At 42.2% G+C, this 26,293-nt stretch overlaps 1 protein-coding gene across 5 annotated transcripts in view; it reads right to left on the bottom strand.

Moving 5' to 3' along the window:
* The window catches only part of IQGAP2 (IQ motif containing GTPase activating protein 2), a 307,664-nt gene that overhangs the window by 24,794 nt on the left and 256,577 nt on the right, over positions 1-26,293 (bottom strand). For all 5 annotated transcript variants that reach the window (XM_019013491.4, XM_019013490.4, XM_055366992.2 and 2 more), the window contains 7 exons: positions 20,258-20,407; positions 16,598-16,761; positions 13,395-13,619; positions 11,785-11,925; positions 11,345-11,429; positions 10,672-10,904; positions 8,047-8,179 (listed from right to left, as the gene is read on the bottom strand). In XM_019013491.4, coding sequence (XP_018869036.3) covers positions 8,047-8,179; positions 10,672-10,904; positions 11,345-11,429; positions 11,785-11,925; positions 13,395-13,619; positions 16,598-16,761; positions 20,258-20,407 — 1,131 coding nt within the window. The remainder of the gene's footprint in view (positions 1-8,046; positions 8,180-10,671; positions 10,905-11,344; positions 11,430-11,784; positions 11,926-13,394; positions 13,620-16,597; positions 16,762-20,257; positions 20,408-26,293) is intronic.

The raw sequence follows: 26,293 nt of genomic DNA on the forward strand, positions 1-26,293 counted from the left end.
AATGAGGCAGGTCTTTCAGCTAACATTGGTAGCAAACTGGAAGGGCATTTACATCTCTATGCAGTAATCAAATACTACAGTTATCTTCTTCTTAATCACTACTATGAGCTGTTTCAATCTGTCTTGCACTGAAGATCTCTCATGGGTAAGGATGTAAGAGACCTAGATGTCCTGGGTGGTTTCCCCTTTCCTTATCCTAAGAAGGCCCAAAGATGAGTAACATCTGCTGGGGTGTCTTGCCAGGTCTTACAGGAAACAGTATTAACTCCTGAGGGGTAGCAGCACTCGGGGGAAACCATGAAAGACAACACATTTTTTTTTTTAATTTAAACAAATTTTAATGGAGTTGGTTTAATTCTTACAACCTTACACATGAACAGCGACACATCTGTTTTTGCTTGCATTTCTAATTAGATTGAAACAACATTTCCAAAGTACAGAACTAGTAATCCTGGAGACAGGAGATAACATTTGTTGTTCTCAGCAACTATTTTATAAAACTCTGCATCATAATGATAAAGCTAGTTCCTTTTCCATTTTCAATCTTTTTTCCAACAGCTTTACCAAAATAGAATTCAGATAATCAAATCCACTCACTTCAAATGTACGATGCAATGGCTTCTAGTGTATTCACAGAGCTGTGTAGCCATTACCACTCTCTGACTGTAGAACAGTTTCACTGCCCTAAAAGATACCGTGTACCCATTGGCAGTCACTCTCCATTATCTCTTCTTTCTATCCCCTAGAAACCACAAATATACCTGTATGTATTTGACTACTCTAGGTACCTTAGATAAGTGGTATTTGTCTTTTTGTGACTGGCTCATTTCAATTAGCATAATGTCCTCAAGGTTCCTCCATGTTATAGCATGTATCAGAATTTCCTTCTTTTTAAAGCTGAATAATATTGTATTGTATGAATATAACACATTTTATCCATTCATCTAGTGATAGACGCTTGGCTGTTGGGAACAATGCTACTATGAACATGAGCGAACAAATAACTCTTTGACTCTGCTTTCAATTTTTTTTTTTTTTTTTTTTTGCAGGAGACTGGAGCTTTATTATTACTCAGTTAGTCTCCCTGAGCATTCAGGGATCAGAGTTTTATTTTATTTTATTTTATTTATTTTTTTATTTTTTATTATTTATTTATTTATTTATTTATTTATTTATTTATTTTTTATTGATCATTCTTGGGTGTTTCTCGCAGAGGGGGATTTGGCAGGGTTACAGGACAATAGTGGAGGGAAGGTCAGCAGATAAGCAAGTGAACAAAGTGCTCTGGTTTTCCTAGGCAGAGGACCCTGCGGCCTTCCGCAGTGTTTGTGTCCCTGGGTACTTGAGATTAGGGAGTGGTGATGGCTCTTAACGAGCATGCTGCCTTCAAGCATCTGTTTAACAAAGCACATCTTGCACCGCCCTTAATCCATTCAACCCTGAGTGGATACAGCACATGTTTCAGAGAGCACAGGGTTGGGGGTAGGGTCACAGATCAACAGGATCCCAAGGCAGAAGAATTTTTTCTTAGTACAGAACCAAATGAAAAGTCTCCCATGTCTACCTCTTTCTACACAGACACGGCAACCATCCGATTTCTCAATCTTTTCCCCACCTTTCCCCCCTTTCCATTCCACAAAACCGCCATTGTCATCATGGCCCGTTCTCAATGAGCTGTTGGGTACACCTCCAAGACGGGGTGGTGGCCGGGCAGAGGGGCTCCTCACTTCCCAGTAGGGGCGGCCGGGCAGAGGCGCCCCTCACCTCCCGGATGGGGCGGCTGGCCAGGCGGGGGGCCGAACCCCCACCTCCCTCCCGGACAGGGTGGCAGGCTGGGCGGTGGGCTGACCCCCCCCACCTCCCTCCCTGACGGGGCGGCTGGCCGGGCTGAGGGGCTCCTCACTTCCCAGTAGGGGCGGCCGGGCAGAGGCGCCCCTCACCTCCCGGACGGGGCGGCTGGCCGGGCGGGGGGCTGACCCCCCCACCTCCCTCTCGGACGGCGCGGCTGGCCGGGCAGAGGGGCTCCTCACTTCCCAGTAGGGGCGGCCAGGCAGAGGCGCCCCTCACCTCCCGGACGGGGCGGCTGGCCAGGCGGGGGGCTAACCCCCCCACCTCCCTCCCGGACGGGGCGGCTGGCCGGGCGGGGGGCTGACCCCCCCACCTCCCTCCCGGACGGAGCGGCTGGCCGGGCAGAGGGGCTCCTCACTTCCCAGTAGGGGCGGCCGGGCAGAGGCGCCCCTCACCTCCCGGACGGGGTAGCTGGCCAGGCGGGGGGCTAATCCCCCACCTCCCTCCCGGACGGGGCGGCTGACCGGGCGGGGGGCTGACCCCCCCACCTCCCTCCCGGACGGGGGGCGGCTGGCCAGGCGGGGGGCTAACCCCCCCACCTCCCTCCCGGACGGGGCGGCTGGCCGGGCGGGGGGCTGGCCCCCCCACCTCCCTCCCGGACGGAGCGGCTGGCCGGGCAGAGGGGCTCCTCACTTCCCAGTAGGGGCGGCCGGGCAGAGGCGCCCCTCACCTCTCGGACCGGGTGGCCGGCCAGGCGGGGGGCCGAACCCCCACCTCCCTCCCGGACAGGGCGGCAGGCTGGGCGGTGGGCTAACCCCCCCCCCCACCTCCCTCCCGGACGGGGCGGCTGGCCGGGCGGGGGGCTGACCCCCCCACCTCCCTCCCGGACGAGGTGGCTGCCGGGCGGAGATGCTCCTCACTTCCCAGACGGGGAGGCTGCTGGGCGGAGGGGCTCCTCACTTCTCGGGCGGGGCGGCTGCCGGGCAGAGGGTCTCCTCACTTCTCAGACGGGGCGGCCGGGCAGAGACGCTCCTCACTTCCCGGACGGGGCGGCAGGGCAGAGGTGCTCCCCACATCTCAGACGATGGGCTGCCGGGCAGAGACGCTCCTCACTTCCCAGATGTGATGGCGGCCGGGAAGAGGCGCTCCTTGTTTCCTAGATGGGATGGCGGCCGGGAAGAGGCGCTCCTTGTTTCCTAGATGGGATGGCGGCCGGGCAGAGACGCTCCTCACTTTCCAGACTGGGCAGCCAGGCAGAGGGGCTCCTCACATCCCGGACGATGGGCGGCCAGGCGGAGACGCTCCTCACTTCCCAGACGGGGTGGCAGCCAGGCAGAGGCTGCAATCTCGGCACTTTGGGAGGCCAAGGCAGGCGGCTGGGAGGTGGTTGTAGCGGGCCGAGATCACGCCACTGCACTCCAGCCTGGGCACCATTGAGCACCGAGTGAACGAGACTCCGTCTGCAATCCTGGCACCTCGGGAGGCCGAGGCTGGCCGATCACTCGCGGTTAGGAGCTGGGGACCAGCCTGGCCAACACAGCGAAACCCCGTCTCCACCAAAAAAAATACGAAAACCAGTCAGGTGGGGCGGCGCGCGCCTGCAATCGCAGGCACTCGGCAGGCTGAGGCAGGAGAATCAGGCAGGGAGGTTGCAGTGAGCTGAGATGGCAGCAGTACCGTCCAGCTTCGGCTCGGCATCAGAGGGAGACCGTGGAAAGAGGGGAGAGGGGAGAGGGGAGAGGGGAGAGGGGAGAGGGGAGAGGGGAGAGGGGAGAGGGGAGAGGGGAGAGGGCAGAGGGCAGAGGGGAGAGGGGAGAGGGGAGAGGGGAGAGGGGAGAGAGGAGAGGGAGCTGCTTTCAATTTTTTATGGGTATACTTCCAGAAGTGGAACTGTTAGATTATGAGGTAATTCTATGTTTAATTTTTTTAAATTGATCGTGCCGCCATACTCCAGCCTCTGTTTAAATTTTTGAGGAAAGACCATCCTGTTTCCATAGCAGCTGCACCATTTTACATTCCCACCAACGGGGTGCAAGGGTTGCATTTTCTTCACATCCTTCTCAACACTTATTTTCTGTTTGTTTTTTTAATTTTGATATTAATCATCCTACTGGGTGTGAGTGGTATCTCCTTGCAGTTTCAGTTTTGATTTCTCTAATTATTAGTGATGCTGACCATCTGTATTCTCTGGAAAAACATCTGTTAAAGTCCTTTGTTTATATTATAATTGGGTTGTTTTGTTGTTGATTTGTAGGAATTCTTTATATATTCTAGATATTAACCCTTTACCAGACATGTGATTTGCAAATATTTTCTCCCATTCCATAGGTTATCTTTTCACTCAGTTGATTATGTCCTTTGATGTGTAATTGTCCAATTTTTAAATTGGATTATGTTTCTATCATTGAGTTGTAGGATTTCTTTATATATTCTGGATACAAGTCCCCAATCAAACACATTATTTACAATTATTTTCTTTCATTCTGTTGGTTGTCTTCTCAAGTTTTTTTTTTTTTTTTTTTTTGAGACAAAGTCTCGCTCTGCTGCCCAGGCTGGAGTGGTTCACTGCAAGCTCCACCTCCCAGGCTCAAGTGACTCTTGTGCCTCAGCCTTCCGAGTAGCTGGGATTACAGGCATGTGTCACCGCACCCGGTTAATTTTTGTATTTTTTAGTAGAGATAGGGTTTCTCCATGTTGGCCAGGCTGGTCTTGAACTCCTGGCCTCAAGTGATCCACCTGCTTCAGCCTCCCAACATGCTGGGATTACAGGTGTGAGCCACTGCACCTGGATGAAATTTTTTTTTTTTTTTTTTTTAAATGAGACAAGGTCTGACTCTGTCACCCAGGTTAGGGTACAATGGCATGATCATGGCTCACTGCAGCCTCGAACTCCTGGCTTTAAGGGATCCTCCTGTCTCATTCTCTCGAGTAGCTAGGACTACAGGCATGCACCACTACACCCAGCTAATTTTTTTTTCCTATTTTGTCGACGAACTCCTGGCCTCAAGCATCCTCCCACTTTGGCCTCCCAAAGTACTAGGATTACAAGCGTCAGCCACCACGTCTAGCCTCGATTTCTTGATATTACTGTTTATAGCTCAAAAGTTTTCAATTTTGATGAAGTCTAGTTTATTTCCTTCCTTTGCTGCTTATGTGTTTGGTGTCATATCTAAGAAACTACTGCCTAATCCAAGGTCACAAAGATTTACTCCTATATCTTATTTCGAAGAGATCTATAGTTTTAGCTCTTACATCTATGTCCACCACCCATTTTGAGTTCACTTTTTGTATAGAGTGGAAGGAAGGGGCACAACTACATTCTTTGGCATGGGAATTTCCAGTTGTCCCAGTACCATTTGGAGACACTATTTTCCCATTGAACTTAGTCCCCTGTCAGAATGAATTAACCATAAATGTGATGGCTTATTTCTAGACTCTCGATTCTATCCCATTGGTCTTTATGTCTAACCTTAGGCCAGCATAGCACTGTCTTGATTACTGCCTTTTCCGTTCTCTTCTAATCTTTAAGATCAGTGAAGGAGAGACTATCTGTTTGATGCTAAATTTTTCTTAACATTTCCCTGACACATGGAGAGTTGTTAACAAAGAGAGAACACACCTCAGATACATAACTTCAAGGTAAGGAAGTGACTGTATCCAACTATTTTGTTTTCATTACACTTATTTTCTTCTAAAGTTTCTGTATATGGCAAAGCAGGCTAGTTTTTCACTATAGTAGAGGTACTTTGTTTTAAAGCAAAGAAATTACGTGTTGTTTTTAAAAAGGTGAGTTGATTCAAAGAAAGGCATTAAATAAATAATAGAGGTGATACAAAGACCGGGCAAAATCTGGAAAGGCGGTACATATGATGTTTTGGAGGGAAAATTAAGAGACAAGAACAAAATATGCAAGATGGATAAATTTATGTTCTTGTTCTCTGATGAGCCAGGGCAACTGATTTGGCTGTTTTTCTTTGGAAATGATTATTTAGGTGGCCACCTTCTACCCTTTATTCTGACAAAATTTCCTGATAATGTCTTCTTAAAGAGCTTATTTGGAAGTTCTTGCATCTTCCTTAGAGAAAGGGGTAAGCACATGGCCACAGGCTTGGCAAATCCTGCTACTGCTGTGCTTGTGTCTGCACACGGACGCCTCCACACAGAAGGCAGACAGTAAACAGGACAGTCTTCCTATGAAATTACACAATTTCCCCACATTACATCTGCTTCTAACCTAACACAGGAAGGAATTCCAAATCAGTCACAAGCTCTCTTTCCCAGGATTGAATTCTGTTTTCAATTCTTGTTAACAAAAGAACAGACTATTTCTCCTTAAAGACTTCTAAGACTTCTAAATTAATACAGTAACATTTTCTCTCTGCTACCCTTGGGGAAGAATCTCTCACTCTAAACAAGTACTCCCCACCATTTTTTTCGCATGTGGATATTGCATTCAGCAAATGTGCACCCAAGTTGTGCATATTCTTTGAAGACAGATAATCTACCACAAAAACAGACAAATGGGTCATTGCTCAAATATAAATGAGTCTGTCCAGTAGATAATTATTTCTGTAAGTAATGCATTGCTAGATTGCTGGACAGTTTTCCTTGTAATCTAGGGTGTTCATATATAGAGAAAAGAAGGATAGTCTATTCATTTAATCAGTACGTATTGAGAGCTTGATGTAAATGTCAGGGAAGTTCCCTGTTTCAACCCTGAAAGAAGAAAATCAATACTAGATTCAATATTTCCTTCAAACCTGCATTCAAGCTTTAGTTTCTTAGAAGAGCTTAATAATAGACTGAAATTTTAAGCAGCTAACCTGCCACTTGTTAGTATGTCTGGTTTGATGGGGGCTAGAGCACAACCTTTGAGAATGTGTATTTGTTATGCTTTCCCCTTGGTTCTCTGTATAATCCAAAGCTGGGTGCATCCTTAACTGAAGCATCTAGAACTCAAATGTGCATCTGAATCCTCTGGGATCTTGTTACAATGCAGGTTCTAATTTGGGAGGTCCAGGGTGCATTGCTAACATATCCCCAGGACCTTGCTTCAACTCATAAGGTCTGAAACTATTCTTGAAATGGTTACCTTTTAAAAACCAAGATTTTTTCATGAAATAAGTTCCAATTGATCTTAAAAAGAAAACAATGCAAACCCCTCAATGCTTAGCTTTTTTTTTAATTTTAATGTTTGAAAAGTCCTCTAAAGCCTCCCAATTCCTTCCCCATGCCACTGAGCACAGTGCCCTGCACCCAACAGATACTTAATACATGCTAATGGCTGACGGCAGTGATGTCTGCATGCAAACCAGATGTAGATGTCATAACACAGCACATGATGTGAAAAACTGCCTGCTTCCAAGAAATGGGGGTTTCCAGAACAATGGAAGTGATTCTTTGCAGAAGGCTACTATTGGGTGGTAGTTTCTTGTTTTCGTTGCATAGCCTGTTTATTACCGCTCTATGTTAAAACATTAGAATAAAAAGAATATTCTCATTTCCCCCAGAAAATTACTGGAAAAGCTGAGAGGGTTCCTGGAAGAGGGGAGAGACAGGGTGTAGGTCTACATAGCATAGCTTTGGCGGATGAGAACACCATAGCCTGTCCTGGCTCAGGGCTTAAACTGCATATTTACAATCTGGCTTTATTTTTATTATTTATTTATTTATTTTTTGAGGTAGGGTCTCGCTCTGTTGCCCCGGCTGGAGTGCAGTGGCACGATCATAGATCACTGCAGCCTCAGACTCCTGAGCTCAAGTGATCTCCCACCTCAGCCTCTTAAGTAGCTGTGACTACAGGCATGTACCACCAAACCCGGCTAGTTTTTAAAAAATTTTTAGTAGAGATAGGGGTCTCACTATGTTGCCCGGGCTAGTCTCAAACTTGTGGGCTTGAGTGATCCTCCTGCCTCAGTCTCCCAAAGTGTTGGGATTATAGGCATATGTCACCATTCCAGTCACAATCTGGCTTTGTAAATGGATTATGCCAAAAGTACACTTTCTTTTTGGGGGAGAAGTTTTATTAATGTATAGGAGTCAGGCAATAATTATGTAAAAATAGAATTTTGTTGTTTGGGAGAAGGAGTTTTATTAATGTATAAGAGTCATGGAATAAATAATTGCGGGATTTTTAGGGTTAAGAATATGAGTATTAGCACATGTGTACAATAAGTCCTGTAGAGATTAAGCATTTTCAAGATAACAGATGCCTAAATCATGGGTCCATTGCTAAGATGCCTCCCCATCCCCACTTACTGAGTGTGTGCTGATGATTTCTTCAATTGAAATATAAATGACTGGTTTGCTGACTGTCACCAGGTCTGTGTATTTGTCCATATTAAACTTCTCTTCTGGCTCAGGGACATTACATGCTTCTTTGAAATATTTCCTAATAAAGGGGGGAAAGTCTTAAGACAGACTCAAACATGTGCATTAAACAGTTTCATCAAAATAGCTAGGAAATTTTGAATGATGACATGTACTTTGTTCCCATCTCAGACCTTGAGAGGACGTGTTACAGCTTCTTCCAGGCTGGCTCCTGGCTGTCGGAGCTGCATCCATGTTTCTGGATATTGGACACAGCTCCTCAAACAGGACTGGAGAGAGTGGCAAGGGCCTCAGGCCCTGTTTGTGACTTAGTGATATAGTGACCTATGCGTAGGTCATCTTAAAAATGTTATTTTAAAAATGGTCCCTGAAACTTAAAAAGTCAAAAATGATAATTCTTGATCTAAGAATCAAGTCTGTGTGAGGAATACAATAGAAAAAAAAGCAATTAGTCAAATTTGCTGCTTTAAACAGCACAGGCTCCTGGGCCTACATCACCCTAATCACCCTTCAGAGCTTCTGTTACCAGTTTGACAAAAATGAGATTAAGTCTACTCTTCTTCGTTGCTGCAAATATCTGCTGGCTGACGGAAAGATTGTTAAGGCTAGACACCCAAATACATAACATGTCCCAGGACTCAGATCCTAAAAAGTCTATTTTAAGCTAAAGCAAGTTTTGACAGAGATCAAGAAAAGTGAGGCATGCTGTGATCACAGTTGAATAGTTCTATGTATTTTTTGCCTAAACAATTCTTGTGCAGGTCGAATATATATTTTATTCTATAAAGTTGTAAATGTTTCATATGCCTGAAATCATTGTCGGCATCTCTCCTACAGGCACCTGGGTCTTATGTACCAGAAATGACCTCTGCTTTCCCAGCCAGAGGCTGGGGGAGGTTAAACAGCAGAGCCCTGTTGTGGGGAGCATGTTCCCATGTGACAGTCGGCTTTCCTATGCTGCTTTGGTTATAATTTTTTGTAGATTTCTGAGAAACACAAAGGATAAATATGAGTGGAAGAAAGGACAAGTTTAGAAGAGGCTCACTTCTTTGGTCTTGTTTCTTTTTAAATAAAGAATAGGTGGGAACATAAATGACTGATAGGAATAACAGCAGTTAAAAGTCCATGAGAAATGTGGGAAATGGATATTACTTTGTGTGTGTGTGTGTGTGTGTGTGTGTGTGACAGAGTCTTACCCTGTCACCTGGGCTGGAGTACAGTGGCACAAACACGGCTCACTGCAGCCTTGACCTCCCAGGCTCAAGTGATCCTCCCGTCTCAGCCTCCTGAGTAGCTGGGACTACAGGTGCTTGCCACTATGCCCAGATAATTTTAAAAATTTTTTGTAGAGATGAGGTCTCCCTATGTTGCCCAGCCTGGATATTACTTTGTTAGTCAGTGAGAAGAATGAAAAATTAGCTTGAAAAATCAACACTTTCTGTAGTAGGAGGATTTGGGGCAATTTTCTCACAAAAGACCATAAATTCTAAATAGAAATGAATAATCATGAACTACCTTTGTTTTCTAGCAAGTCACTCACCCCAAGGGAGACTGAGGAATGGGAAATGAGTTTCCAAGTGAGGATTAAAAGAGGCCAAACTGATGTTACACTTCTATGGCCTGTTGATTAAATGGCCGACATGAGAACAAACATGACAAGAGGAAAGTGTTTCCTCAGAGCTCCAGGAGGAGTGAATCTGACTACCAGACTCATGCCTTTCTTGTTAATGATTAGTGATATAATTTGGAAACACAAAATCAATAGAATTAAATCTTCTTACATGTGTCATTAAAAAAGGTTTGAGAATAGAACAGAACATATTCACATACACAATCATCAACAAATATAAAATCTGGGTTTTCCTAACCTTTCAAAATCAAGTATTCCATTTCCTACTACAGTCGTTCCTTGGCATGTTTGCGGGATTGGTTCCAGGACCCCCAGACACACCAAAATTTATGCATACTCAAGTTTGAAATTGGCCTTGTGGAACCCACGTATGTGAAAAGTCATCTGTTTGTATATGTGGGTTCTGCATCCCATGAATACTGTATTTTCTCTCTGTCTTTGGTTGAAAAAATCCATATATAAATAGACCCAAGCAGTTCAAACCTGGGTTAAACAAGGGTCAAACGTATTTGACGTAGATAAGGCAAGTTCTTCCTCATAGGAAAACTTTTTAAAAATGATTCCTCTCTTCTTAAGCTGAAAGAAGCAGAAATCTGCTATTTTGATTTTTAAATTCTAGGTACTAGAAGCCTGTAGCATACAAGGAAGAACAAGTATGCCATTTTGTCAGCAGCAGAAATAATACACACAGAAAAGACTCAGTGTAATAGGAGTGCTGTGGTGGGGGTGCAATAGGATCGCCAGACAGAGGCAATCTTGCCTGCACTTCCCTCTCTCCTCTTTCCCCAGTGGCTGGTAGAAGAAATGCTTGTAACCACCTGGGGTTCCTGTCCTCCATGCCCACTCTAGCTCTGGGCACAGAGCACATATTATTCTTGCCTACCATTCTTGCACGTTTCTCCAAAACTAACGGCCCCTCTCACCTGAATTCCTGATACGTCTCTGATAAATAATTGTTCATAGATGAGAGATGCTCATTTTCTCCTTCAAACAGCTTGTTGGAGGCTGCGTGCTGAAGAACCTTGGCCACTGATCCTAAGTTTCTCCTTTGGTCAGAATTTATCTGACCTCCAGCTGTCATGTCGATGATATCAAAGCCATCTGGAGCTACAATGGCTGGATTCATGTACCGATAGTACAGGAGGTTTCCAACAATCTGGAGTGACGCAGAAGTGCATGACCATTTTTAAGAGAGAAAACTCGAAAGTTTTAGTTTTCTTTTTTTTTTTAAAGATATATATTCTCCTACATTTCCCAAGAGAAAGCAGATCATTTTCTGATGTAAATCCTAACAAGGAGTTAAATAAAGGCAATGAATATAATCACACATTATTAATAGCATAATTTGCAAAGTTATTTTTGATGAAAAAATGCTCATTGCCCCCAAAATGCTCTAATGCAAAGAATTTCAATAATGTCTAGGATCTCCAAATTAACCTCAGCTTAATCAATTATCTTGAGAGTCATTAGAAACTGAAGACCTGCAGCTTATTATAAATAATCATACATGGGGAATAATCTTACAAAGTTATATGTTGGCAATTTTGATTCATACCCCCAGGAGAAGCTATGGTGAGATTACCCTTGAAAATCTACCTTTAATAGCTCATCTTCTGTTGCATCGGGGAATTTCTCATGGATCGAATTCTTCAGTACTTTGGCTATATACCTCAATCCATAACTACATATAAAACAGATGACAAAAGAAAATAATGGAAAAAAGGCGGAGTGAGGAAAAAACACACAGCAATTGTTCCAGTCAACTTCAGCTGAGTAGTTTTTCTAAAAATTAAACATAAGATGAGATGGTAATGGAATCACAGGACTTCCACTGATGATAATAACTGAGCTGTGTTTGCTACTGAAGTATTGCCCCTTCTTTAGAGAACAGTCAGGAATTTAAAAGGTAAATGTAGGCAATCTTTTAAAATAGTAAACACAATATAAGGGAAAACTGCTGTCTTCACTACAGGAATACATCGTATTCCAAGAACTTTCCAGGAAAGAATGTTAAACTTGCTGCAAGTACAACTTACGGCAGTAGATCAAGGGAAGAAATGATAGAATTCAGGACTTTGTCGGTGACCCTTCTCAGGTTCTCAATGGAAGCCTCCAGTTTATTTTTCACTTCTGGGTATGTTAGAGCTTGTTCTGTGGTCACATCATAAGGCAACTTGCTGAAAACACAAAGGCTTTAAATTAACTGGAGGCTTAGGTACAAGCATTAATTTTGCTGCCAAGTTGGTTCTATAGTCAAGCTTTGTATAGTGAATTGGACTTTGCCACTGACTCCAGTAACAAAATGTTTACTAAATGAGGGGAGGCTCCACCTTCACAGAGGGTACCTTCTGCAACTTGGAACAGGAAGGACTTGAGGCCGTCCCTCTGGTCTCTTCTGGCAAGATAATAGGCAGACCCAGGTAATTTAGACTCAGCTAAATTTCTTTTAATTATAAAAAGCAAATGTTCATTACAGAAAAATAAAATCACATATAATCTAAAACAATACCAGAGAGGACAACCAATTTTCTTTTCTTTTTTTTTAATTAATTATTTTTTATTTTATTATTATTATACTTTAAGTTTTAGGGTACATGTGCACAATGTGCAGGTTAGTTACATATGTATACATGTGCCATGCTGGTGTGCTGCACCCATTAACTCGTCATTTAGCATTAGGTATATCTCCTAAAGCTATCCCTCCCCCCTCCCCCAATCCCACAACAGTCCCCAGAGTGTGATGTTCCCCTTCCTGTGTCCATGTGTTCTCATTGTTCAATTCCCACCTATGAGTGAGAATATGCGGTGTTTGGGACAACCAATTTTCATACCTTAGTGCATAACTGTCCAGCCTCCTCTGTGCATGTATGTCTGTGGGCCTCGCATATTGATGGGTGTAATGCAATTTGTGTATATAGACATTCTATACAGATCCTGTGTGGTGTATGTAATGAGCATTCTTTTCCCAGAAAAATGGGTTATTGCACCTAACTCCAACTGGAATATATACCCTGAACATTTTTTTCTGTGCCAACAAATGTATATCTATACCACGATTCCAAATACTTATTCCATTATGTGCTATACAAACATTTATTTAACAAATCCCTCAAAGCTAAATATTTTGACTTTTCCTGACTTTTTATTATTACAAACAGTACTGTAACAACCACCCACATAATTACATAATTCTCTGTGTACACTTTATTTCACAGACATCCTTTTACAGGAAACAAGAAGCTAGGGTTGCTTAAATCTACAACCACCCACCCAGAATAAGCCAATCCAACCTGGATTGTTAAACCTTACACCTTAAAGTTACTTGCCTGGTAACTGTAAAGAAAAGCACGTATTATCAGGTGAAGAGAGAGTCTACACCATCTGTAGGTCTAGGTTTAGAAATACACAAAGAAAATAAACAAGGGAGAGAATTATGGAAGTTGTGGCATTGGGGATCACCTGGCTCTGAAATGTGAAAATACCATTTAGTATCAAGATGTAATTTGCATGGATATGTTAAAGGGAGGTAACATTTTGGATTGATAACTGACTTTGTACAGTTCGCCTAACAAAGTTTATCAATAAATACACATGTAAAAATATCATAAAACATAACAGAAGACCAACACCTTCCTGACCCTATTACCTGGCCTCTCCAGTCTGTGTTTCTAGTTGGTTCACCCAAGCCTTGTACACCTCTACAGGGTTTGTGTTGATAATCAGCGACTTGTCGTCGATGATCTCCTTCACCACTGGAGCCAGGAGTTGGCGCAGGGTGTTCTGTCCCCGGGCACCTCTATTGAAGCTGACGACCATCTTGATGACTGTAGGGTTACCAGTAACTATGTCCTGTACCTGGTCCACTTTTGATCTAAAAAAGCCCAAGACAAAACAAAATGGTTTGCTTCTATGGATACAGATTTTTTTTTTTTCCCCGAGACAGTCTTGCTCTGTCACCCAGGCTGGAGTGCAGTGGTGTGATCTTGGTTCACTGCAACCTCCACCTCCCAGGTTCAAGCGATTCTCCTGCCTCAGCCTCCTGAGTAGTTGGGACTACAGGTGTGCACCACCACATGCCCGGGGCTACTTTTTGTATTTTTAGTAGAGATGGGGTTTCACCATGTTGGCCAGGCTGGTCTCGAACTCCTGATCTCAGGTGATCCACCTGCCTTGGCCTCCCGAAGTGCTGGAAATACAGTCCTGAGACATGGTTCTGGGCCTGGATACAGTTTTAAACAATGTATTCTCCCTCTGGAAGGCAAGGACTTCATGGAATTATACTTTTCTCTATGAAAATCTAAGTTGGTGTGCTTTAAAAACAAGCAATCATTTATAAGGCGTATATTTCTTTTTTTCTTTTTGAGACAGAGTCTCACTCTATTGCCCAGGCTGGAGAGTAGTAGCGCCATCTTGGCTCACTGCAACCTCCTCCTCCAGGGTTCAAGCGATTCTCCTATCTCAGCCTCCTGAGTAGCTCGGATTACAGGCACATGCCACCATGCCCAGCTAATTTTTGTATTTTCAGAGAGAGAGAGTTTCACCATGTTGGCCAGGCTGGTCCCAACTTCTGACCTCAAATGATCTGCCCGCCTTGGCCTCCCAAAGTGCTGGGATTACAGGAGTGAGCCACTGTTCCCAGTTTATAACGTGTATGTTTCTTAGATGAGCAATTTGAGGATCTGAAAATAAAGTCACAGCCTCAATTTCAATCTAGAAGGCAGGTATGAGCTGAAAATGGACCAGGACTAGCAATACTGGGTGACACGGTACAAGTACCATGCCCCTGTAGTTATCAAATTTCAAAAACAACTTTCTTGATTGAATGAACTGTTTTCACTTTTTCAAATCCCACTCAAAGCTGCAATACAGCTTCTAGCCACGTCAGATGGCTGAGAGAGCTTTTCTTGATTTATGGTTGCTGATTCTTAGGGCCTCTCTCCTCTCTTCCTCCCCTTTCTCTCTTGACCACTTTCTCTCCCTCTTCCACCTCCTTCCCCTTTAGAGCTTGACAATGCCTGATTCTTATCTTACCCAGTCATTCCTTTTTATTTTCTTTGCTGGCTCCTCTTCCCACCTTTAAATGCTAGTTTTGTTTATTTTATTTTATTTTTTGAGACGGAATCTCGCTCTGTCGCCCAGGCTGGAGTGCAGTGGCGCGATCTCAGCTCACTGCAAGCTCTGCCTCCTGGGTTCACACTATTCTCCCGCCTCAGCCTCCTGAGTAGCTGGGACTACAGGCGCCCGCCACCATGCCTGGCTAATTTTGTTTTCGTATTTTTAGTAGAGATGGGGTTTCACCATGTTAGCCAGTATGGTCTTGATCTCCTGACCTCGTGATCCGCCTGCCTTGGCCTCCCAAAGTGCTGGGACTACGGGCGTGACCCACCGTGCCCGGCCTTTTTGTTTATTTTTTGACTAATTGTAGGTGCTTGTAAGGCGAATGAGGGTGAATCAACGCCCAAACAAAAGAATAACTGGTCTACCAGAGCCCAACCAAAACCCACGTTTTCCTCTCAGACCTCACGTGCATGCACAGCTTCACCCGCCATCTCTCTGGGACCTATCTCCCTGAAGTCAGGAGTTCGGGACCAGCCTGGCCAACATGGTGAAACCTCTTCTCTACTAAAAATACAAAAATTAGCCAGGCATGGTAGCAGGTGCCTGTAGTCCCAGCTACTCAGGAGGCTGAGGCAGAAGAATTGCTTGAACTCAGGAGGCAGAGGTTTCAGTGAGCTGAGATCATGCCATTGCACTCCGGCCTAGGAGACAGAGTGAGACTTCGTCTCCCAAAAAAAAAAAAAAAAAAAAAAAAAAGAAGAAGAAGAAGAAGACGAAGAAGAAAAAAGATTTCACAGATCCCCAAAAAGCAAATAGAGCCTTAACAGCTGGGCCTTTACTCAGAGTCTCCCACTACCTGGCCCTACCCTATCATTCAGGATTCATCTCCTGGTAGTTAGTAATTAAGTCACTTTCTGGCTAGACTAATCTACTTTCCTCCTGGGACCTATGCCCATGCTGTTTCCACCACCATTGTGCCTTATTTCCCTCTTCTATCTCTTCTTATAAAAAATTGTAGCTGTTCCTCAAGGTTTTGGGTCAAGCAGTTCCTCTTCTATAAAATCTTTACTAGTCAACCTAGTTGGAATCTTTCCTCCTGTCCTCTAACCTGATACATTGTGCATGTCCTTCATTTAGACGCGTCCTTTATTTAGTACTTACCACCTTCCACTGCATAGCATTCCTATTTCTCACGATTCACATGTCTCGTGGGCTTACAGACACCTGGAGGGCAGAGGTGCCTGGCTCCCGTGCTCCCAAAACCAATAGGAACTAGTATAACTTAAGGTTTCCACAAGTTAGGGAGGCCACCTGAGCTAAGGACATTTCTCATGCTTGTTTCTCAGCCCACTCATTATAGCTACCTATACAATTTTTACATTAACTGAGTCAGAAAATAAATTAGCAAAAGTAGTTTAAATTCTAGAAAGAAGGGAAGACTATTTAGGCAGAGATTGCACTCTGCATTCCCACCTGTTAATGGCTTTACTACTCAGAATTTTAATTAAGTTAAATGTTTTCACTGACTTTCAATATGCTATTGATTTTCAGTTGTTACAGACATACAAAATCAAAAGTTAATTTAACACTAGAGAAAGTATCACTGGTGGGAGAAAATGGTACTTGAATATAGCTCTAATAATATAGAAGTATTCTCAAGAAACTTGATATATTTTAATATGTGGGAATAACTTATAAGAATTTAAAAATAATTTTAGTAAATCTAAGACAGCCACCACTAACAAAAGGATTGATTCATTGGTATTTTTACATACATATTTGTATACATACTTTATTTCTTCCTCCAGAGCAGTTTTAAAAAGCTTGAGAAGTAGATATTCTTCTCGCTGATTAGAGGCATAATTATATAGTGTGAAAATAACAGTATCCATAAATTTAGTGGACTTGTTCTGTGGCATCTGGAAAATCAGCTTAGCCAAGTATAAAGGGTTGGTCTAGAAGAAGGAAAAAGAAAACAAAAAAATCCCACAAAACAATAAGTTAATATATTATTAAAGCACAAAGCAGTATCTGATTCCCTGCTCTTCAATGACTTAATGTCACTAAAAGCATATAGTATATAAAATAATTTTTATGTGCCAGGTACTCACCTCTATGCTATTAGTATATAGTGTAAATTTCTACTACAGTTTCCTATAGACTGATATTATATAACTTTCTACTTTAGCTTCCTATCATATATTAATATTTTAAAATATTAATATCAAAGATTAATTACTTAATATTATCATATCATACTATAGGAAGCTATAGTAGAGAATTATGATAGGATTTAAATGATACACACCATATGATACACTTAACATATTATATCTACTTTTCACTGTTGACCTTTTTGAACCACATATTAATATTTATTGTAGAGACGCAGAAGACAGGGCGGGTAGCCAATAGAATCTGGTGTCCAAAGACACTGGCAAAGCTTGAGCACGGTGGCTCACACTTATAATTCCAGCGCTTTGGGAGACAGAGGCAGAAGGACAGCTTGAGCCCAGGAGTTCGAGACAAGCCTGGGCAACATGGACAGACCCTGTCTCTAGAAAAAAGTAAAAATAAATTAGCCGGGTGTGGTGGTGTGCGCATGCAGTCCCTGCTACTCAAGGGGCTGAGGTTGGGAGGATCACTTGAGCTCAGTATTTCAAGGCTGCAGTGAGCTGTGATCATACCACTGTATTCCAGCCTAGACAACACAGACTCTGTATCAAAAAAAAAAAAAAAAAAAAAAAGAAAGTGGACTAAGGGCCCAGCTACATAGACTGGCCTAGAAGGATTGATAGATGAGTAGAAGGAAATGCATACTATCTTGTCAGACTGGAAAGAAAAAGAAAATAATACATTTACAATGTGGAAACAGCAAAATGGCCACAATGTTCTACACAGATTGAGAAGGGGGAGTGAGGTAGGGACGCTGAAGAGAGGGGTGAAGGTCAGGACAGTTGATAAGGGAAGTGCCAGAAGACCATGAGCAAAAAACAACAAAGAACTTCAAATGGACGTGGAACCCTGTGGGCTCTGATGAGGATGGACCCATTGGATACAGAACCAGCCTTCATGGTGATGTGGCTTTTCTCCAGCAGCTACACCTACCAGGTAGAAGTTCAAAGAGAACAATAATATTCAGATTATAGAGGAAGTATGTACAAAGAGAAATTTAATACTCCTAATCTTCATCTTCTTTCTGACAAGAGAAGAAAATTTTTCCATACTTGAAAACTGGTATTCATCTAATATACTCAAGCAGTTTGGGCAGCTTTTAAGAAGCCTCAAATTCTGGTTTACTTTACCACTTAGGTTTACTTTTAAGTTCATAATGGTAGGTTGAAATTTTATAAATAAGCAGCTCAGTACTTTTTCTTGATAGCTCTGTAGTGACTGTTTTTCAATGTGAAGTATATAGGAATTAGGAGAAAGGAAACTTACTCTAGAACTAAAGAAAGATGCCTACATACCATTCCTCCTAAGGTTACCTAAAAATGTTAAATTTAGGTTCACACTGAAGAGACAAACCCCCTAAAAACCTATACTAGCTGACTGCGGCTTTGGTTAAGAATTTTTGCTAGGTCAGGTGTGGTGTCTCATGTCTATAATCCTAGTGCCTTAGGAGGAGGCTGAGGTGGGTGGATCACTTGAGCTCAGGTGTTTGAGATCAGCCTGGGCAACATGGAAAAACCCTGTCTCTACAAAAAACATGAAAAAATTAGCCAGGCATTGTGGCAGGTGTCTGTAGTCCCAGCTACTCAGGAGGCCAAGGTGGGAGGATTGCTTGAGCCCAGGAGATGAAGGCTGCAGTGAGCTGTGGTTGCGCCACTGCACTCCTGCCTGGGTGGGAGAGTGAGATCTTGTCTCTACAAAAAAAGAAGTCTTGCTAAAGTGTAACCAACGGGTCGAAGGAATCCAGGCCATTTGCTTTTCTATAATTTCTTTAGTGATATTGGGCTAACGCCTCAAAAGAAGAGAAGGAGAAGAAAAATATATGATTTCAAGAGAGAGTTCACTTGATACAACTGAATGGTTGCACCCTTTGGTTGTACATTTTGGACTGTTTGCGGATCAAGTTTGGTGGAATTATTCTAAAAATGCTCCTGCACTTTTTCTTCTTCCCATAAATGTGCCTCCACCTATATAATAAACAATGACTAGATTTTAACTTATGACAAATTCTGTCAAATTGAGAATACTAAATTCTAAAGAATCTTCAATATGCTTGAAATTTCATGGGTGTAAAAAATGATAAGTGCCTAAGATTAAATTTCAAACTGGTGGTTGACTACTAAATTAGGCAGACCAAAGTCCTTTCCTGTTTAAAGAGAGCCCCCTTTCTTTCTAGGTTTGCTGGCGTGAAGCAGTGGGTTCCACAGACAATTCTAAGTACTGTTAACCTTTTCCTTCTGTGCCGCCATGTGGTGGCCACTTGTGTGAAGATGTTCGTATGTTTGAAGATGTTCTCCAATCTCTTATTCCAAGTAGAGAATTTTCAAACCTACCAAAATTAACATCGTGTTTCTCCATGAGGTTAGCCACACCTCTTATTTATGGTTTGTGTAACGTGCTCTCTATACATCTACTGCCAGTGACATCCTCAAACAAAGATCTAAGCATCTCCAGGCTTTGAAGGAATCCCAGCAGTGGCCCCACTCTGAGAGACATCTGACTCTTACAAGGGAGAACTATGGATACACCTCTTTGGGGAAACTTTTCCTGCTGAAGAGGATGCTTGTTAATTTCTATTGCTATCATGCAGTTTCCTCTGTGACTAGCTGTATGTGCTAGTAGGGCTGACGGGCTGAATCAATGGTTAAACAAAACAATAAGTGATCCATCAAAGTCCAACCATAACCAGTCAAACTTATTAGTTCTCACCAACACTCAGGAAGCAACGGAAAATTACTATTCATTTAGATCATAGTAATGCCATGAAAATAATACAAGAAAAAAGAAATACTATTTTGAAATCCCAAACCCTCTGGCTCTTCCCCCATAGAAGGGGAGACTGGTTCTGGTAAATATGTTTTTCACATACAGTTATTTTAATTTTTTCATGGATGACAGCACCTGTTTTAGTTTTGTTATTATCAGATTTATATTGTTTCTGAAGGTAACCATAGTATAATACTGTAAAGAGCATGGGCTCTGAAGTCAGACTGCCTGCGTTTCAAAACCCCTGCTTTATCATTTACTGGCTGTGTCTCAGTTTTCTCATCTGTAATGCAGGAATAACAACAGTACTCATTCTCTCACGGCTCCCAGGGTTATGGTAAGAATTAAATGAGATAATGTATGTAAAGCACTAACAACAGCACTTGGTACTTAGTAGATGCTCAAAACATGTATGCTATTATAGCTGAAGCATGACAAAATACTCCCTGTAAGCCACAAACATGTAACATAGTATTACTCCCAAACTCAGAGTGAAAGATAAATTGTTCTCACCTGTAAAAGGTAAAACAGCTGCTGATATGTTTCTAGTGTTTTTCTCCTCTCCTTACTCAAACTTTTTATTCCTTGGTTGTCGGTGTTATTCAGTATTTCCATTTCTCCTCCTTTTTTCTTGTTCAGCTTTTTACTGTGTGAAATTACATCCTGTAAAAAATTTGATGAGATTACTGCTTTTTAATTCTCATACTCTTTATCTCCTCCCTTCACATATAGGATTGAAACACATGTAATTGGAAATACAGGCATACCTCATTGTATTGTGCTTTGCTTTACTGTGCTTCACAGATACCGCATTTTTTTCTTTTCAAATTGAAGGTTTGTGCAATCCTGCATTGAACATGCCTATTGTCACCATTTTTTTCCAATACCATGTGCTTACTTTGTGTCTCTGTGTCACATTTTGATAATTCTTGCAATATGTAGAACTTTTTCATTATTATACTATCTATTATGGGGCGCTGTTATCAGTGATCTTTTTTTTTTTTTGAAATGGAGTCTCGCTTTGTCACCCAGGCTGGAGTGCAGTGGTGCATCCTCAGCACACTGTAACCTCTGCCTGCCAGGTTCAAGCGATTCTACTGCCTCAGCCTCCTGAGTAGCTGGAACTACAGGCATGCGCCTCCACACCTGGCTAATCTTTGTATTTTTAGTAGTGACGGGGTTTCACCATGTTGGCCAGGCTGGTCTCGATCTCCTATCCTCTTGATCCACCCGCTTTGGCCTTCCAAAGTGCTGGGATTACAGGCGTAAGCCACCATCCCAGCCTATCAGTGATCTTCGATGTTACTATTGTAATTGTTTTGGGGTGCCACAAACCACACCCATATAACTTAATCAATAAATGTGTCTGTTCTGACTGCTTCACCAACTTTCCTTTTTCTCTTCTCTTCTTGGGCCCCCTATTTCCTGAGACACAATGATATTGAAATTAGGTTAATTAATAACCATATGATAGCCTCAAAGTATTCAAGTGAAAGTTACACATCTTTCACTTTAAATCAAAAGCTAGAAACTATTAAGCTTAGTGAAGAAGGCATATCAAAAGCTAGGACAGGCCTAATGCTAGGCCTCTTGCACCAAACAGCCAAGTCATGAATGCAAAGAAAAATTTCTTGAGAGAAATTAAAAATGCTACTTCAGTGAACACATGAATGATTAAAAAGACAAAATGGCCTTATTGCTGATATGGAGAAAGTCTGAGTGGAATGGATAGAAGATTAAACCAGCACAATATTCCTTTAAGCCAAAGCCTAATCCAAAGCAAGGCCCTAACTTTCTTCAATTCTATGAGGCCTTAAGAGAAGCCAGGAAACTTCGGAAGAAAAGTTGGAAGCGGGCCAAGTGTGGTGGCTCATGCCTGTGATCTCAGCCCTTTGGGAGGCCAACATGGGAGGATGGCTTGAGGCCAGGAGTTTGAGATCAACCTGGGCAACAGAGCAAGACCCCATCTCTACAAACAAATTTTAAAAACAAGCCAGGTGTGGTGGCTCATGCCTGTGGTACTAGCAACTCAGAAGTCTGGGACCCGCAGTAAGAAATACATTTTCCATCTTTTATTAGTGAACACACATACACCCTCTCTCTCACTAATGGTACATGCTGATATTTTCTATTTGCTTTTATTCTATTCCACTTTTAAAGATTGCTCATTGTGACACACTAAATTGATTTCATGACCCTAATGGCATGTGACTCATATTTGAAAGTCGCTGTTCTAGAACACCTCCCCTGCCACTTAACATTAGTTCACTGTCCCAGAGTAAGTGGCAAGAAAGTTGCTTTTCCTAAAACTTTTTTCAGATTTTTGACTGAGCTCTTAGCTGGACCTCCACGTGAGGACTCTATTTGCACATCAGGAATGCTGGCCCAGTGTCCTTAGAGGGGCACCATGGGCAGTGTGGACAATAGTGTTTTGCTCTGCATGCACTACCAGCGTCTATCACCCTGGCCCCTTCCCACCACCGGGTATCAGCAGGGGCCCCTAGTCATTTTCACAAGCAGACATGGGCCTACCCCCATTTCCAGTTGCCCCTGGGGATGAGAACCACCGTCAGGTCTTGCCTAAATGGCAAGCTCTAAATCTGTTTACTTCCTGGCACCCCATTCTCCCATAGCTGGGGTCAGCCCATTGAGCAGCTGGGGTCCAGAGCTCTAGGAAGCTCTGGAGTAAGACAGTTCCATGTGGCTACATCTGTTGCCTTCCAGGTCCATGATTTTATTCTTTCTCATTCTCAGTTCAGAGAGAGGCAGCCTTGACTTACCCACTTACTTCTGTCACCCCCATTGCTTTTATAGGGAAGGAGGGAGGGGAGTTGATTTACATTCCGATAACATTTTTAAAAAAGCAACATTTCCCCCTTGTTTTACCAATATATAAAATGTCTTCAGTACAAAGAAAGGAAGTGCAGTTACCACCAGATAGAGGTCAAGGGGGAATCTAGGCAGGCGGCTGTCTGATAATCCTTATCTATAAGAAGTCCTAAGACATCACTAGAATAAATGTGGCTTACAGTGCCAGTTAATCCACATTTTTCCTCTTCAGATAGCTGGCGACATGTATGTAAATCGTTCAACTCCCTCAAATACACAGAATAAATCTATCACCTTGATTTTAAATATACGACAGGAAAGTCTTGTTACCTATAATTCCCCCCTTTTCCCTCCCAAGTGTTTTCAGTGGAGGTCACCCTAGAAACTGGGGGCTTTTTGTTTTGTTGCAGACTTCATCTTCTGGTTAATGTTTTTTGCCATATACAGATGAGAGGGTAGGGGTGGTGAGCAAGATCTGGGGCAGATCTAAATTCCTCTGCATTAGAAACAGAGAGAGTTGGTGAAGGCAGGATAATGAGAGGAATGGAGGGAAGGAAGCAACGGAGGCAATGCTGAACCCAGAAAGGGGAAGAGAGAGGACGGGCCGGTGGCTGTGCTGATGGAACAGCGCCTGTCTGCTGGAGCTCCAAGGGCAGAGCCCGGCACAGCAATGGGGATAGCCCCTCTTCCTTCTCCCTGTGAGGTTCTGACTTGCTCCAGAATGTGCTTGTGTGAATGGAGGTGTGCTTTGGGAAGCTTGAAGATGGACACAAGAGCCAACCCAGACAAGGATAACAAACAGGGGCAGATACTTTTTATTCATCAAAACTCACTTTTCCTGATTCTTAATAAATATTGAACATTGGAGGAATACCGTGGTTTGAAAGAGCAACCGTATTTGGCTTGTTCATGATAGTCCCCCATCTCAGTATTGCCCTTTTGCCACCACCTTTTCCCTTGCTCTGATAAAGGGATATCTGCATGCAGGTAGTATGCTATGATATAAACGTTTTTGTAGAAAGTGTGGGCTAGTATGAAGGGCTTGGGCTTGGGCTTTGGAGTCATAAAAGATATGGGTATCTGCAGAGTATAATTAGCTTGGTAAACCTACACAGGTTAACCTAAGCTTCAGTTTCCTCATCTGTAGAGTGAGTGCAATAACAGCAATTTTACTGAGTTGCTGTGAAGATTAAAAATATATGTAAATCACCTAGAACATTTTCCAGGGAAGAAAACACACTCAGAGAGAGGGTAAGAAACATGCTCAAGGTCACATGTTAACATAAGCAGTGAAGTAGTATAAGTATTAATAGTTAAAAATCTCAGTCCTGAGTTTCGGGTAGTACTGGCCTGCAAATCTGGGCTCCTAGATGATACATCATACTCATGAATGGGAATTTTAGCACTAGTTTTTGATTAGCTTCAGTCTCTTAATTTAGGCTTTCCTTCCAGCTAGGCTGACCTATACTTTTTTATTTTTTATTTTTTGGCTCCTGTGCCTCCAGGAAACCTCTTATTTCAGTTGCTCTGTCTTCTTTCTCCAAACCATTCTTTTTGCCTAAAACCAATGTTAGCCACTTCACTGACCTACAGATTTTGAGGTTTTTAGGAGGAATGCTGATTTTAAAAGAACTATAAAAAATGTTAAGGTTACTAGCAAGAGCTAGCATTGTTCTATAAGAACAAAGCCATTTCCCTTTACAATCTCTCTTTTCCTCACTAAACACACACTCATTGTTAAAAATAAAAAGGTGTGGAGAGGAGGCGGAGAAGATAACTATCTCCCAAAGAAAAATCACTTAACTTCTTTCTTCTTCTGGATTATTATTTTTTGATAATAAAAGAAATCATACTACCTTAGGCACTATTTTCTCCTCTACTATATCGCAAACCTTTCTTCCTGCTTTAAATAGTCTAAAAACCATCATTTTTAGTGGCTATACAACATCCATATTAAACTAATTCTATCGCCCTCTGCATATTGCTTTGGGCTTCAGGTCGTTTCCCACTTTTTCACTACTATAAATAAAGCTTCAATTGCTCCGTTCTTGTATCACTACTAATATGCTGTCAATGACAAGGTTAACAGCTACATATTTAATAATCATTAATTTAACCGCTAAAAAATGCTGGATACATATCTGGTGTTTGCAAATATGTTGAAAAACTTCACAATGTTATCTATTAGACATAAGTGGCTTTAAAAAAACCCCACAAAACCTCAAGCATTCATAAAAATCTGATAACTTGCCATGATTGTGTTTCCAAAAGATACATATTATTTAAACTATGTACTGATCTGCAACTAAGCCTTTATTTTAAAAGGCAAGACATTTCCTGTTTATGATTTTATGGGGATAGCGTGAAACAGCAGTTTAAGGCTATAAAAAGCATTCTCTGAAAATCCTTCTGGAATATATTACACTTTAAAAGTTCTCATGGATGTCAAACAATACAAATAACATTGTTTTTTAAAAAGTACTGTTGTTTTTCTGGATAAAATAATAAAAGTAGAGTTAAATGTAGAACATTTAAACTGTAGTTTTATTCCTGAATATTTAGAAGAGATGATTATTTCTGTTTATAAAATGCTGTGTTTCTTATTTTCTCCTCCACAATTGCCCTGGTGTCTTTACGAGGTCTGGAGGACCGGCCTGGGGCATTCACATGCCCATGTAACTGGCAGCCTCCTTTGGCTGCTCATCTCCCCGTTGTCCAGAACGCTCGCTTGGTTGCTGGCCGCTGGCACTCCACCTATGAGCCACTGTAGCCTTCTCAGAGCTTCCAGAAGGTCAGTTTCCCTCTTCGGCCTATCAGTTTTCTGAAAACTGATGTGGCACATAGGAAGGGAACAGGGACAGGGAGAGTGGTCTTATCTTAGGCATCTGTTCTTGGGTAAAAATGACACTTTTTATACTTTTTTTTTGAGCCCTGATGTTGGCAGGTTTCACACAGATGTGAAACCACACCATAATTTATTTAGAAGTTATCAACGGGGGCAGTGTGTCTTTGTAGGGAGTCACATTTTGGAAATACGTAGGGGTGTTTTTTAATATCTTAACAATTGAAGGGCACTCTTGGTTTCTAGTGAGCAGGGATTGGGGATGAGAGGTGCTCTGTGATCTGGCAATTTGTGGGATGGTCTTGTGTAAATAATTGCCCTCACCTTGCATGACAGAACTTTTGAATGTCTTACTGGTCATTTACGTAGGTCAAGATTCTGTTTGTAATTATCTGAGCCTAGAATCTAATTGTTTTATGTAGATGCATAATACATTTTCCCCACACAAAAGCTAGGATTTTCTAGAATTGCAACTGCTGTGTAAATTGGGTGGAGACTACACTTGGCTAATGTTGAACTTTACAAATAGTTGTTCTCCATTTTGGAAAATGAGGTCCTGCCTCATTTGCCACTGAAGCCCTCATAATCTGTAGCTGTTCTGTGAAGAGGTCTACACCTCTGGTAACTGTATCATGTCTTCCAGTGTCATCAGGCATATACATTTTCTCAATAAAATGTGTGCTTTTATTATTAATTACTCTTTAAATTTCTCTTTTGTATTCATATAAAGGCCCTAGTCTTATTCTGAAGGTATATACATCAGTACATTTTATCATATAGATTTCATTTCAGAATGATAAAGAAGCCTTACAAAATGTTATAAGTGGGGGGGCTTAAAATTTTACAAACGAAGAACCACTAATTTATAATAAAAATGA

This window comes from Gorilla gorilla, chromosome 19 (genome assembly GCF_029281585.2).
Source record: "Gorilla gorilla gorilla isolate KB3781 chromosome 19, NHGRI_mGorGor1-v2.1_pri, whole genome shotgun sequence".
Classification (NCBI taxonomy): domain Eukaryota; kingdom Metazoa; phylum Chordata; class Mammalia; order Primates; family Hominidae; genus Gorilla; species Gorilla gorilla.